The sequence below is a fragment of the Mesoplodon mirus genome (assembly GCF_964341445.2).
Source record: "Mesoplodon mirus genome assembly, chromosome: 17".
NCBI lineage: Eukaryota > Metazoa > Chordata > Mammalia > Artiodactyla > Ziphiidae > Mesoplodon > Mesoplodon mirus.
In genome coordinates, this window is record NC_138993.1 from 63,969,446 (window position 1) to 63,986,018 (window position 16,573).

At 39.8% G+C, this 16,573-nt stretch overlaps 1 protein-coding gene across 5 annotated transcripts in view; it reads right to left on the reverse strand.

The window, feature by feature from the left end:
* ABCC4 (ATP binding cassette subfamily C member 4 (PEL blood group)) overlaps window positions 1-16,573 on the reverse strand; it is a 211,379-nt gene that overhangs the window by 33,747 nt on the left and 161,059 nt on the right. For all 5 annotated transcript variants that reach the window (XM_082602459.1, XM_082602461.1, XM_082602460.1 and 2 more), the window contains 6 exons: window positions 16,215-16,365; window positions 14,637-14,756; window positions 13,083-13,193; window positions 11,991-12,091; window positions 10,773-10,964; window positions 5,203-5,358 (listed from right to left, as the gene is read on the reverse strand). In XM_082602459.1, the coding sequence (XP_082458585.1) occupies window positions 5,203-5,358; window positions 10,773-10,964; window positions 11,991-12,091; window positions 13,083-13,193; window positions 14,637-14,756; window positions 16,215-16,365 (831 nt within the window). The remainder of the gene's footprint in view (window positions 1-5,202; window positions 5,359-10,772; window positions 10,965-11,990; window positions 12,092-13,082; window positions 13,194-14,636; window positions 14,757-16,214; window positions 16,366-16,573) is intronic.

The following is a 16,573-nucleotide window of genomic DNA, read 5'->3' on the forward strand; positions in this document are numbered from 1 at the left end:
CCAGCAAGGATCTCATTCAGATTTGATGGAGAAATCAAAAGCTTTACAGAAAAGCAAAAGCTAAGAGAATTCAGCACCACCAAACCACCTCTACAGCAAATGCTAAAGGAACTTCTCTAAGTGGAAAACACAAGAGAAGAAACGGCCCTGCAAAAACAAACCCAAAACAATTAAGAAAATGGTCATAGGAACATACATATCTATAATTACCTTAAACGAGAAGGGATTAAATTCTCCAACCAAAAGACACAGGTTTGCTGAATGGATACAAAAACAAGACCCATATATATGCTGTCTGCAAGACACCCACTTCAGACTTAGGGACACATACAGACTGAAACTGAGGGGATGGAAAAAGATATTCCATGCAAATGGAAATCAAAAGAAAGCTGCAGGAGCAATACTCATATCAGATAAAATAGACTTTAAAATAAAGAATGTTACAAGAGACAAGGAAGGACACTACATAATGATCAAGGGATCAATCCAAGAAGAAGATATAACAATTATAAATATGTATGCACCCAACATATGAGCACCTCAATACATAAGGCAACTGTTAACAGCTATAAAAGAGGAAATTGACAGTAACACAATAATAGTGGGGGACTTTAACGCCTCACTTACACCAATGGACAGATCATCCAAAATGAAAATAAATAAGGAAACAGAAGCTTTAAATGACACAATAGACCAGATAGATTTAATTGATATTTATAGGACATTCCATCCAAAAACAGCAGATTACACTTTCTTCTCAAGTGTGAACAGAACATTCTCCAGGATAGATCACATCTTGGGTCACAAATCAAGCCTCAGTAAATTTAAGAAAACTGAAATCATATCAAGCATCTTTTCTGACCACAACGCTACGAGATTAGAAATGATTAACAAGGGAAAAGACGTAAAAAACACAAACACATGGAGGCTAAACAATACGTTACTAAATAACCAAGAGATCACTGAAGAAATCAAAGAGGAAATTAAAAAATATCTAGAGACAAATGACAATGAAAACACGATGATCCAAAACGTATGGGATGCAGCAAAAGCAGTTCTAAGAGGGAAGTTTATAGCGATACAAGCCCACCTCAAGAAACAAGAAAAATCTCAAATAAACAATCTAACCTTACACCTAAAGGAACTAGAGAAAGAAGAACAAACAAAACCAAAAGTTAGCAGAAGGAAAGAATTCATAAAGATCAGAGCAGAAATAAATGCAATAGAAACAAAGAAAACAAAAGCAAAGATCAATAAAACTAAAAGCTGGTTCTCTGAGAAGATAAACAAAACTGATAAACCACTAGCCAGACCCATCAAGAAAAAGTGGGAGAGGACTCAAATCAATAAAATTAGAAATGAAAAAACAGAAGTTACAACAGACACCACAGAAATACAAAGCATCCCAAGAGACTACTACAAGCAACTGTATGCCAATAAAATGGACAACTTGGAAGAAATGGACAAATTCTTAAAAAGGTATAACCTTCCAAGACTGCACCAGGAAGAAATAGAAAATATGAACAGACCAATCACAAGTAATGAAATTGAAACTGTGATTAAAAATCTTCCAACAAACAAAAGTCCAGGACAAGATGGCTTCACGGGTGAATTCTATCAAACATTTAGAGAAGAGCTAACAGCCATCCTTCTCCAACTCTTCCAAAAAATTGCAAAGGAAGGAACATTCCCAAACTCATTCTATGAGGCCACCATCACCCTGATACCAAAACCAGACAAAGAAACTACAAAAAAAGAAAATTACAGACCAATATCACTGATGAATATAGATGCAAAAATCCTCAAGAAAATACTAGCAAACAGAATCCAACAACACATTAAAAGGATCATACACTATGATCCAGTGGGATTTATCCCAGGGATGCAAGGATTCTTCAATATACGCAAATCAATCAATGTGATGCACCATATTAACAAATTGAAGAATGAAAACCATATGATTATCTCAATAGATGCAGAAAAAGCTTTTGACAAAATTCAACACCCGTTTATGTTAAAAACTCTCCAGAAAGTGGGTATAGAGGGAACCTACCTCAACATAATAAAGGCCATCTACAACAAACCCACAGCAAACATCATTCTCAATGGTGAAAAAATGAAAGCATTTCCTCTAAGATCAGGGACAAGACAAGGATGTCCACTCACCACTATTATTCAACATAGTTTTGGAAGTCTTAGCCATGGCAATCAGAGAAGAAAAAGAAATAAAAGGAATACAAATTGGAAAAGAAGTAAAACTGTCACTGTTTTCAGATGACATGATACTATACATAGAGAATCCTAAAGATGCCACCAGACAACTACTAGAGCTAATCAATGAATTTGGTAAAGTTGCAGGATACAAAATTAATGCACAGAAATCTCTTGCATTCCTATACACTAATGATGAAAAATCTGAAAGAGAAATTAAGGAAACACTCCCATTTACCACTGCAACAGAAAGAAGAAGAAAATACCTAGGAATAAACATACCTAGGGAGACAAAAGACTTGTATGCAGAAAACTATAAGACACTGATGAAAGAAATTAAAGATGATACCAACAAATGGAGAGATACACCATGTTCTTGGATTGGAAGAATCAATATTGTGAAAACGACTATACTACCCAAAGCAATCTACAGATTCAATGCAATCCCTATCAAATTACCAATGGCATTTTTTTACAGAACTAGAACGAAAAATGTTAAAATTTGTATGGAGACACAAAAGACCCTGAATAGCCAAAGCAGTCTTGAGGGGAAAAAATGGAGCTGGAGGAATCAGACGCCCTCACTTCAGACTATACTACAAAGCTACAGTAATCAAGACAATATGGTACTGGCACAAAAACAGAAACATAGATCGATGGAACAAGATAGAAAGCCCAGAGATAAACGCACGCACCTATGGTCAACTAATCTATGACAAATGAGGCAAGGATATACAATGGAGAAAACACAGCCTCTTCAATAAGTGGTGCTGGGAAAACTGGACAGCTACATGCAAAAGAGTAAAATTCGAACACTCCCTAACACCATACTGAAAAATAAACTCAAAATGGATTCGAGACCTAAATGTAAGACCAAACACTATAAAACTCTTTAGAGGAAAACATAGGAAGAACACTGTTTGACATAAATCACAGCAAGATCTTTTTTGATCCACCTCCTAGAGTAATGGAAACAAAACCAAAAATGAACACATGGGACCTAATGAAACTTCAAAACTTTTGCATGGCAAAGGAAACCATAAACAGGACAAAAAGACAACCCTCAGAATGGGAGAAAATATTTGCAAATGAATCAATGGACAAAGGATTAATTTCCAAAATATATAAACAGCTCATGCAGCTCAATATTAAAAAAACAACCCAATCCAAAAATGGGCAGAAGACTTAAATAGACATTTCTCGAAAGAAAACATACAGATGGCCAAGAAGCACATGAAAAGCTGCTCAAAATCACTAATTATTAGAGAAATGCAAATTAAAACTACAATGTGGTAACACCTCACATCAGTTAGAATGGGCATCATCGGAAAATCTACAAACAACAAATGAGGGAGAGGGTTTGGAGAAAAGGGAACCTTCTTGCACTGTTGTGTAAATTGAAACAGCCACTATGGAGAACAGTATGGAGGTTCCTTAAAAAACTAAACATAGAATTACCATATGACCCAGCAATCCCACTACTGGGCATATACCCAGAGAAAACCATAATTCAAAATGACACATGCACCCCAATGTTCATTGCAGCACTATTTACAATAGCCAGGTCATGGAAGCAACCTAAATGCCCATCGACGGACGAATGGATAAAGAAGATGTGGTACATATATACAATGGAATATTACTCAGCCATAAAAAGGAACGAAATTGGGTCATTTGTGGAGACGTGGATGGATCTAGAGACTGTCATACAGAGTGAAGTAAGTCAGAAAGAGAAAAACAAATATAGTATATTAACGCATATATGTGGAACCTAGAAAAATGGTACAGATGAACCGGTCTGCAAGGCAGAAATTGAGACACAGATGTAGAGAACAAACATATGGACACCAAGGGGGGAAAGTGGCAGGGGGTGCGCGTGGTGGTGGGATGCATTGGGCAATTGGGATTGACATGTATACACTGATGTGTATAAAATCGATGACTAATAAGAACCTGATGTATAAAAAAAATAAAATTCAAAAATTGAAGAAAAAAAGAAAAAATAATCCAAAGTAAAAAAAAAAAAAAAAAAAAAAAAAAACCTCAGCAAGTTTATCAAAGCAGAAAGCAGGATAGAAGATGAAGGCACAGGGCCTATGTTGCCCTTGGGTATATATGTGGAAGATAGTAATTGCTCAATAAAAGTTCTCTGAATTATTTTGTGTGGATGAAACATAAGGAATGACAGGAGCTTCTATTGTGCAAATAATCAAACACTCCCTGAAAACCATACTTATTTAAGAAGTGGAAAAAAAGAAAACAGAATCAGAGCCCAATGCAACACTCCACCATCACAGAAACCACGTATGGGGTCTACGGGAAGCACTCCACACACACTAACCTATTTAGTCCTCACAACAGCTCGATGAGTTGGTCCTGTTAGCTGCCTCGAAAGAGAGCGAAAACTGAGGTGCACAGAGATGGAATTCCATGTCCCGTGTTCTTCCTCACTATTCCGTACTGCCTGTCTGATTAAAATCACTTACTTATGGCTGAATTCTAAAAGTCTCTCCAAAGCATATATACATGCTGTAATTCCCAAAGCCCCACAGTTTCACAGAAAGTACTCCAGGGAGATAATCACCTTTAAAAAGGTAGCTTATTTCCTACAGCATAATTCCATCATTAAGACACTTAAAATTCATGTTTCCCTATACAAACTGCTCACATGTTAAACAAACCACTTATTTTTTTTCAGAATTATGTGGTTATCAGTGGATAAAATTGTGGTACCTGAGAAAGTCTGAATCCAGAAATCTGTCTGGGTAAGTTATTAAATCACAGGCACACAAAAACAAACAAACAAACAAACAAACCAAACCAGGTATCTGATGAAAATATCTGTTGAAAATCCCTGAAGTTAAAAATATGCTCTGTTGGGGGAAAAAGGATCAACCCTTTCATCCAATGTTAAAAAAGCAATCAAATTGAAAGACATTAAACTTAGGTGCCGTATTAAAAGAATACGTGTCAATGCTCTGAAGTGCATACCTGAGGTATGATTGACATTTTCTTCCTTAAATCGTGAAGTCCAATTTCGGTTGTCAAGATCTTATCAATCCAAATTTTACCTTCAGGTTCTGACAATCTAAAAAGGGCAGCGATGAGGGAACTTTTTCCAGCTCCTGTTCTTCCCACAATGCCAACCTGTAAAGAGATCCAGGAGGGATTAAGAATTCACAATACGCAACAAACCTAGGAAAACCCTTGGTTGTTGAAGATGAATATTAAAAGTTCTGTACAGAGTGTGGTCTATAAGTTTCTCAACTGTGGCACTGTTGAAATTTTGGGAAAGGTAATTCTTCGTTGGGGAATGGGGGATGTCCTGTGTATTCTAGGATATTTAGCAGTATCCCTGGATTCTGCCCACTAGATACCAGGAGCACCCCCGAGATTGCGGCAACCAAAAATGTCAGACATTGACCAATGTCCCCAGTTAAGACCCCCTGGTCCAAGGAAGAATTAAAAATAACAGAATCAGTCTACTGGCAGTGAAACAACAGCAGTTTCCCATGTGTTCAATTAGCAGTCAGCTTTTAAATTAGTTGTACTCCTAGTGTCTGGCTATTCTGAACATTGAGAATTATGTGAGCAATTTTACAGAGATGTCAACAAGTCAAGTAAGAAGTATTATACACAAACAAGAATTCAGGATCCCAGATTCTATCATTTAAGGGGAAGTATTCTTTGCCAGACAAACAAAATCACTTCCTGATAAGAAATACCTTAATAATGCTCTATCTTGAAAGGAAACACCTTAAAATTGTAAAATGCAGGTCTCATTGTCTTAAAAGGCAGTATCCAGTAGGCAAAATACACATAATGAGATCAACAACAACAAAACAAATAACATTTGCTATTTATATGGGACCTTTCATCTGAGAACTTCAAAAGGCATTTTACAAACCAATTAATGCCTTGGAAAGATACATGTCACTTATCGGTCAAGTTATTAAAATCAAAGCAGAGAGAAATTAAGTGCATTAACAATAAGATCGAAGAATCAATATAATGCAGGTAAAATGCTGGTCAGGAATGAAACTGTATTGTAAAAACTGGATTTTAGCTGTCTGAATTCAAACATGTATGCAGAAACTGGCCTTTTTTTTTTTTACCAATGAGCTTCCCAACTACAAATTCCCTGGTGGGAGCTTCCCAAGAGATGATTTCATCTCTATTTATAAATCTAAATACAGATGGGGGCCTAAGATATGCTTTCAATCATTTGTAAATTAATTCAGTAAATGTTAAAAACTCATGGCTTTAAACAGAGAAGAACTAAACCCCTCTGAGCACTGATTATACAACAGTAACTTGATATATTTTCTCATTAAATACCTCCAAAGTTTCAAATCTTAGTCTGTAAAAACAATAACCGAATTTCAAAATATAATTTATCTTTATAGAGATTAACTGAAAGAAAAGTGGCTTTAGTTGATTTACATTTGTAGCCATTTTGTATGATATGGTAAATCCTAATTTATATAATATAGATGGGACACTTTCTGCATATAAGCAGGTCCTAGAGGGTATATATACATATGGGTCATCTGTTCTGTGTACATGCAGACTTTGAACATACTATGGATTTGGTTCCAGACCACCACAAAAATGGGACTATCGCAAAATAAAGCAAGTCATGTGAATATTTTTCTTCCTCTGTGCATACAAAAGTTATGTTTACACTATACTGTAGCATACTAAATGTACAACAGAATTATGTTAAAAAAGAATGTACATACTTAATGTCAAATACTTTACTGCTAAAAAAGGCTAACCATCATCTGGGCCTTCACTGGGTTGTAGTAAGCTTAAGAACACTGATCACCGTTCACCATAACAAATATAATTATAATGAAAAGGTTTAAAATACTGCAAGAATTACCAAACTGTGACAAAGAGACACGAAGTGAGCAAATGTTGTAGGAAAAATGGTGCTGATGGACATGCTCAATGCAGGGTTGCAACAAATGTTTGACTTGTTATTTAAAAAAAAACAAAACAAAAAACACACCCACACACGCAAAAACCCCAAAGAAACAGCGGTATGCCTGTATTTCTGGGTGTTCTCATATGTAAATCAGCACACATCAGAACACAGGTGAGAACTGTGTCTGTGAGAATGTGTGTATATTCCTATGCTATTAGCTGTACTGAAACTGATCCATCTATGCAAATTGGAACATTTGTAGACTCCTGGTAAACGGCATAGATACGGCAGTGGCACCGAAGGCTGCTTACGGCCACAGGAATGGAAGTGCAACACTCCAGTTGGAAGAGTAAGAAAAAAGCAACTCAAAGAAAACCCGGCTTAGGCTATTTCTACCATTCAGTTATCAAAACTATAATCTGAAAGTCTTTTCCAGGTCACCAAAGGGTTTTACCAATTGCCTGAGGAGAGTGTCACCATTACCAGTTAAGTTTACATTCCTAAAAGCAAAGACACTTGGAGAAAATCTTTACTGGGAGGTCTCCCTCAAAAGCGATGCTGAGTCAGTAGGTCTGGCTGGGCCTGAGATTCTGCATTTCTAAGACGCTCCAGGCGATGCAGGTGCTGCTGGCCCGGGCACCACAGTCTGAGTCACAAGGAATTAGGAAGCCTGCAGGGGAAGCGGGACAATCTGGGAGTGAGGGGAGGGGTTGCCGAGGAAATATTATGTAAAAGAGGAAAAAATGTAGCAAACTGATATTTCTGCACATTATAGCAAGGTCTAGTAAGCAACTGTAAGGATGTATTATTCAAGTAATAGCTCTGAGCAAGAAAAAAAAAATAACAAACCAAAATCAATCCACCTCTAGAGCTGGAAAAGGCTTGAAAATGGCCCAGTACTCTCGTGATCAAATCAACCACAAAATCATCTAAATGAAAAATGCAGCCAGTGTTCAGAATCTAACCAGGAAGCGTAGGGTGCTATTTACCTCATTTTGGGTCTTTATTTTTACTTGCTATTTCTTCCATGAATTAGAAACCTGCATAGTGCCTATTCATTTTTCCCATTTACTCAAACTTCCAGAAATTGGGACAGCAGAGGAAAGGATGGAAAGAGAATAAAGCTCCACTTCTGCTGGCCCGGCTCACTCCCACATCCTCCCCTGCAGCAGTCTCTCTCAATCAAATCCAACACCAAAGGGGTGTCCCAGAGCAACAGGGGCTGGGGCAGGTGCACAGGAGAGGAAACCCGGGATGTACACAGAAGGAGTGAAATGGCTTCATGACTATTCTACCCAGGTATAATCTCCAAACACAGAAATGAAGCTAACGGTGATACTGTGAGTGGATCAAGATATAAATAAAAAGTCACGTTACGACAGTTATTAATTCAGTCTCCAGATTCAATTTTCCCACAAACATTTTCAAGCTCAGCTAATCCTATGACTTGGGGATCTTAAGATAGAAGAATACACATATGTCATGTTCCTAAGTTCTACTGCAGAGTTTCTTAGATAAATTTCCCCAAAAGCCAAAAAATATGACTTAAGATATGTGCAAATTAACAGAATTATGTATCAAACAGGAAATATGATGGACACGTGGTCGGTGAGTAAGCAAGCATGGCCTACAGAGTCCTCAGGGACAGGACTGCATCAGAGCTGCAGTGAATGTTTTCTCGACACAGCAATCCTCACCTTCTTCCCAACCTACGGTGAAACTGGAAATAATTAGAAGCCAGCTTTTGCTGTGTGACTAACTGAAGCTGCTCCCTGGGTATCATTTGGGCATTAAGTTGAATATTCTTTCCCATCACAAGGGTATCATTCATTAAATTATGGCTATAGTCCACTAGATGGGTCTGGGGTGGAAAGTTTTAAAGAGCAGTTCTTAAAGTATTTAACACTCTAGGTAATCAGTTGTTTGCGCAGTTGTCTTGTGTGTGTATTTTGGTTACTGGTCGCTCACACCTATACATGTTATGCACTCACTCTCCCAGCCAGCAGTTCCTCAGCACCCTCTCTGTGCCCTGTAGAATGCCAATTTGGGGGAAACAAGAGATGAAAACAAGATGCTCTCCGATTTTAAGGAGCCTCAAGGTTCTGTGAGATACAGACCCACCATGACAAAGTGTGCCACAGATGCCACCAATTAATTGTGGTCAAATACAGATAACATAGAATTTACCAACTGAACCATTTTTAAGTGGACAGTTTAGTGATAAGTACATTCATGTTCTTGTCCCTCCAGAATATTTTCTCCCTTGTAACAAAGAAACTCTGTATCCATTAAACAACAACACCCAATTCCCGTTACCCAGTCTCTGGTGACCACCATCCTACTTTCTGCCTTCATGGATTTGACGACTCTAGGAACCTCATATAAGTGGAGTCATACAGTATTTGTTCCCTTTCCGTCTGACTTATTTCATTTAACCTGTTGTCCTCAAGGTTTATCCATAAGTTGGAATTTTATTCCTTTTAAGACTGAATAATATTTCATATAAGTGGAATCATACAGTATTTGTTCCCTTTATGTCTGACTTATTTCATTTAAGCTGTTGTCCTCAAGGTTTATCCATAAGTTGGAATTTTATTCCTTTTAAGACTGAATAATATTTCATATAAGTGGAATCATACAGTATTTGTTCCCTTTATGTCTGACTTATTTCATTTAACCTGTTGTCCTCATGGTTTATCCATAAGTTGGAATTTTATTCCTTTTAAGACTGAATAATATTTCATATAAGTGGAATCATACAGTATTTGTTCCCTTTATGTCTGACTTATTTCATTTAAGCTGTTGTCCTCAAGGTTTATCCGTAAGTTGGAATTTTATTCCTTTTAAGACTGAATAATATTTCATATAAGTGGAATCATACAGTATTTGTTCCCTTTATGTCTAACTTATTTCATTTAAGCTGTTGTCCTCAAGGATTATCCATAGATTGGAATTTTACTCCTTGTTAAGGCTGAATAATATTTCATTGTTAAGGATATAGCACATTTGTTTACCCATTCATCTGTCACTTTCATTACGTAGAAGACGCTGAGGAAGAATAGAGGGTCTCAGACAAGCAGATGACTGAGAGTTCACTCAGAAAATGAGGAGACTTTCACCAGCCACACGACAGAAGGGAAGGGTCTCTGAGGTCCAGGGGCAGCGTGCGCACTGGAAGCCGGGAGGACATGAGACACTGGGAGAACCTACACACGATCCGAGTGCAGGGGGTGTGTATACATCAGGACTTGAAGCTGGAGGGGCAGGTGCGGGGAGCTTCCTGCCACCATGTCTGTTCTCATTTAGTCTCTTTTTTTTTTTTTTTGCGGTACGCGGGCCTTTCACTGTCTTGGTCTCTCCCGTTGCGGAGCACAGGCTCCGGACGCGCAGGCTCAGCAGCCATGGCTCACGGGCCCAGCCGCTCCACGGCATGTGGGATCTTCCCAGACCGGGGCAGGAACCCGTGTCCCCTGCATCGGCAGGCGGACTCTCAACCACTGCACCACCAGGGAAGCCCCCTCATTTAGTCTCTTTCTCAAGAGCTTGCCCTGGTCCCGCCTGAGGGACTGATCTAATCAGCATCCATACAGCAAAAAAAAAAAAAAAAAAGCGGCAAATGGCTAAAACAAACCTTTTCTCTTGATTTAATGAGTGCTGTCAGGTGCTTCAATACCAGAGGCCCATCTAAGCTGTACGAGAAGTTCACATTGTCAAAGACGATCACTCCTTCCTGGGGCCAGGACGGTGGTGGGCGTTTCTCGTATTCCCAGGATGCTTCTTTTTCCAGATCTGTATATTCAATCACCCTTTCTACTGAAATCATCTGAAAGATATGACATCACATGAGTTAGGAACGGAAGGTCTTGTTTATGGATGTTCAAAGACTGTGAATGAGATGTGCTGCATTTATATCATTATATCTGCTTTTATATAATGAAGACTATCTCAGGTCTTAACAACCCCCAAAGACAGAAGTAGTAGTGTGATGAGGATACTGATGATTTGTAAACTTGTTCATTGTCTTCTAACACTTTTATTATGGCTACCTTCTTCAACATTAAAACAAAAAGAACTAGAGAAATGAATACTATGATTTCACTGATCCAATTTTCGCATATGAATTTAAAAAACCAGCAAATTTTGTCAATGAAAAGAATATGTATGGACGCCCACCAGTAGCGTTTTGCTACAGAAGGGTCATCTGTTATAGATGAATAGAAATGCATAGTCAGTACACCTCATTTTAATAATTAGTTACTTTCTTCTCTGTTAGAGAGCGAAATAGAAAAGTTTCATTTTCATCATTTTTCTCCCTTTAGGAGAAATTGAAAATATTCGAAACAGCAGAGAATTTACATATTGACGAAGGCCTTCTAAACAACCATAACTTGAGAGTACATTCAGAGAGAAGAGGCACCAATAAAGTCAGGTGTTCAACACATACAAGGAAAAATTCTCAAATGGGGAGGCTGGGGCATAATTAAATTAAATGAATTAAACAACTAAACCTCAAAATACTAAATTCTCCTTTCACCAGGAATGAGGAATTACCCTAGCTTATATCTTCTCCAGGATTTCAGAACCTCCCTCCTACAGAGACATTTATTATATTCGAAGACAGCTTGTGATGAATATAAAACCTGCTGACATGGCATACATAAGACTGAGAAAAAGATGTATATATTTTATTTTAAATAAATTGTAAACAGATGGAGGAAGGATCTAACAAACCCTGTTAGCTATGATGTAAAAAAAAAAAAAAGTTTTAAGATTTTTTTTTTTACATGAGAATTGCCTTTATGTGATGTAATGACAAGGAGACCTGAATAGGCTAAAAGGTAAATGTTACCATATTTTCAACTTCGGCACTTTGCCGTACGCACCACTGGAACATCCCCATGAGCGTGAGGGCGTAGGACAGTGCCAGGCCAACCTGCCCGGCATCCAAAGCTAAATGAGGAAGGAGAAAGGAAATAACTTAGCTCCATTCTTAACCCTGAGTTGGGATCCTACTGTCACTGTACCAAGACTTCTTTATAATATTTAAAACACTTGCACATAACAACAGCATTACTTATATTTTTACTACGTGTTGATTGTGACCATGATACAACAAAAAACAAAAAAAGAACAAAAAGAAAAAACAAACAAAAAAAACTATAAACTCAGAAAACTATTAAATAAGTTTATTAATCCCAACAGGATTGACATACACTCGACAGTATTATACAGGCGAGGAATCTTGTCATCATTCAGGCTTTCGTCATTATGGTTTCAAGGACCATTATGTAATTTCACGTTGTACGCCCAACGCAGCCGCAGTTGGAAACCACGAAAAACAAGTGAATAGGTTCTAAGAGCCAGTACTTTCAAATCTAAAATACTGCTCATTGTTCCATTATTAAACACTATGATTCAGCGTCGTTACTATGGAATAGTTAGGGATGGTGAATTCACGCCGCACACACCACTTCCTGCTCATGTGGTACCCACACGGCAGAGGATACTGTTCTTTCCTACAGAGAATATTTCTCACCTCAGTACACCAGGAATCTACAACCAAGAGATCCGAGGAGCCTGAATGCCATAGGCTTGACAAAAAGCTTAACAGCAAACTTGGTTCTCTCCTCCCAACACGAAGACGCTATCAGGAATGTTCAGAAGGTCAGTTGCTAGAGCTGTATAGACTTCAACCCATTTCAGAAATGGAAAAGGATCAAAGGCCTCATCAAGACATCTCATTAAAGGCCTCATCAAGACCCAGATGACTCCTCTACAAGGGCCACACTGAAAAACCACACGCTGCAAACACTTTAATACACTTCATTAGAACCAAATGGTATATGGGATTAGACAAAGAGGCAAGAGTTTACATTAATAACTGCAAACGAAGCTATACCTTGTAATCGTCATACAAATAGTTCTTCACATCTGTACTTACTTTTTGCCAGAATCAGGGACCCAAAGGCGACAACAATGACAAAGATGGCACAGATGGCATCCAGACGCACGGCGAGCCATCGGGACGTAGTCAAACACAAGAACCAGGCCTCTGGGTTGGTGAAGTATAATAAGCATATGATGAATAAGCAGAAGCATTGTGGAGGCTGCTTCTAACGAGGGAGGGCATTTTGCTCAGTTGAGCTACAAAACATTGGTACGCAAGGTAGGACAGCAAAGTTACATACTCAAGCAACCCGAAGATCACAAAAAGTTAGGTTCTGACACACGACAACGTATGGCATACACAGTCCAGGGGCTGTGTGGGAAGAATGTACTAAAATCTTTAACCCACAGGTTATAAACCGAATTACGATCATAATAATGAACATAGAAGAATGGTCTCATTGGTGTGTTTCTTACAGTTCTGGGCCTCAACATGAGGCTCATCCTCTCACAGGGTTGACTGTTCCTAGTTCTCTGCTGGCAGAGAGTGCAGCTCGCACTCTGTCTCCAGCACCTTCTGCACTTACTACAGGGCCCTGCACAATGTTTATTCTTAGGAGCCAGCGTCCAAACGACCATCAGCTAACAGGATCTGCATGTGGCTTTCAAAATGCCATTTAATCTTCAAAATGCAATAAAGATTGGACAGTTGGCCCAGGATTTTACTGACATAGAGGGAACTCTGGGTGGCAAATCTGATAAGAGAGAAATTATTTTCCTTCTTCAGGTCTGCCAACCTGTATGCTCTGAAAACAGTCAGCAAATTACAGCCTGAGGGCCAAGAATGGCCACAACCTGCTTTTGTAAATAAAGCTTTACTGGAACACAGCCATTTGCTGATGTATTATTTTTGTCTGCTTTAGTGCGGTAATAAAGAGCAAAGCTGGAATTCCCTGGTGGCACAGTGGTTAAGAATCCGCCTGCCAATGCAGGGAACATGGGTTCGAGCCCTGGTCCGGGAAGATCCCACATGCCATGGAACAGCTGAACCGGTGTGCCACAACTTCTGAGCCTGCGCTCTAGAGCCCGCGAGCCACAACTACTGAGCCCGCGATCCTAGAGCCCGTGCTCCACAACAAGAGAAGCCACCACAATAAGAAGCCTGCACACGGCAACAAAGTGTAGCCCTCGCTCACTGCAACTAGAGAAAGCCCACGTGCAGCAAGGAACACCCAATGCAGCCAAAAATGAACAAACAAATAAATAAATAAATTTTTTGACAATTCAGTGATTAAAATAAATAAATAGCAAAGCTAAGTAGTGGCAACGGAGACCGTGTGGATCTTTGCTTAAAAAAATAAAATCTGTTGACACCCTCCTTAAACGGACTGAAGGCCACAGGGCACAATGATGGAAGGACAACACAAGCCAGTGAGGGGAGAAAAGCAGGGGTGTGACAGGGGAAGAGGGGAGCACAGAGGGGAGGCTGAGAGGAAGGGCCGGGGAGGCGCAGAGAGAGTTGGGGGCCGGCAAGACCACCTGACAAGGACTCGAGCCTCAGAAGGCAGCACCTCCCATCCTTTGAAACCATGTCCAGAAACTTACAGACCTGAATGCAAGTCCTGGTGTGCATCGAACAGTTCCTGAAACCTCTCTTCGGCTTTGTACGCCCGGATGGTCCAGAGTCCTTGGAGAGAAGATGATAAGTGGGAAAATACTGGGCTCCGAGCTGGGGAAGTAGACACAGACAAACAACAGAGAAAGTCAGGGAGGCTGGATGCAAAGAAATCCACCGCCTTCCAAAGGGCACACCCAAGGGCTTCCTGGAGGGCTGCCTGGGGGAAGAGGAATGACGCCCCTCTTCTGGAGAGGATCCTCCATGTGACCCTCTAACTCCTGCTCACACTAAGCTTCACTTTTATGACCTGGACATGAAAGATTCTCTTTAAAACCATCTTTGAGCAAATTCAAATCTGACCTAGATTTAGATAATGAATCACCATACTAACTCAATCATCAAGGTCCTCCTCAAACAGGGCCACATTCCAAATTCTTCCCTGACATCCCTCCAGGTAGAAATTACCTGGAGGTAATTATCTGTTCACTGATTTTTGATTCAGTCTCATTTTAAAATTTAATTCTCCGTCAGAGTCCCTCGCCACACTGAATTTTGATGAACTATCTGTGTGTTGTCTCCACCTAAGATTAGAAACTTAAGGGCTGGCACAGGACAGAGGTGTGATAAGTAAGGTGAACGGACAGTTTGCCATCTCCTTGCATCCTGGGAACTTTCCTACACCTATGCCAAGAGGCTCTTTGTGTGCCACGGAGCACCTGGGCATCACATGGCCCTTGTGCCCAGAGGACCCATGCAGTCAAGGGGTCTTTGGATAGTTTCGACTTCCGCTCTGGGAACCTGATGGATGTTTTTATAGCTGCCCTACTGGATACTTGAGGCATTTGGAGGCCACTGTGGTATGTGACACTGATGTCACTCTTTTAGAATCTGACAGCGGCCATTCTCTTTTGAGTGACTACGCATTGGTCTGGGGCCTTGTGTCACATGACTGGCCATTTGTTTCCTGGCATCTTCTCTAAGCGCACACTGAACACGAGCACCACGGTCTGGCTCCTGCACATCAGGGAACAGGTGGGTTGTAGGTTGCTGGGCAGGGAGGACCCCTTTTGGTTTTCATTCCCCACCGTGAATGAGGCAACTTGCCTTTTTTGTGGGCAGATTCTGAGCCTGTGACCTTTCTGGGATGAGTGATAACTTGTGCTTTATCAGCAGGAAATACTGACATCACTTTGTTACCTGTGCATCTCCTAGAAAAGACATTAGTTCTACCACGATGAAACACTGTATTTTTAGGAAAAGTTATTTATGGAGTAGACGCTCTGTGTGAGGAAGTATGTCATGAACAAGACAGAAACAGTCCCCGTCCTCACGGCGCTCACATTCGTCCTCCTCGTGCTAAAATGCAAAGCTGCAGCTGACCCGCCACCAGCTCCATTTGCCTTAAGGGCCACATGGACTCACAGTGGCCATAATATCCAATTACCTAATGTTAACTTAGTGAGAAATTCCAGAAGACAGAGTCTGCAGAATTTCAAGGTCTGGTTCGTGACAGCATAAATGGAAGCCAGCCTCAGTTGCCGTCCCAACCTTAGAGCCCCGGGTACTCACTTGTAGATTCAAGGCGTTTCACATCCCTTGATGTCTGTAAGAAATATCTCCGGAGAACAAAGAAAATTATGCCAAGGGGAACCAGGGGTATCGCAATCCAAGGAATCACCGAAACTGCCACACCCACCACTCCAATCACTTGTAGAAATGTCTGGAAGAGTGAAAACAAATACAGTGGCCTCTTTATCCAGCATTCTCTTCAAAAATAACCTTTAATGGGTTGTTTTGTTAGGATTAAACTCCTTTCTTCAAAGGACATGTTGGAATGGTAAGGAATGCTTTCCCATCCAAAGAAAGAAGAAAATTATAGGTGTTGCTCATTTATTGCACGCTTACCATGTGACAAACTTTTTCTAAAA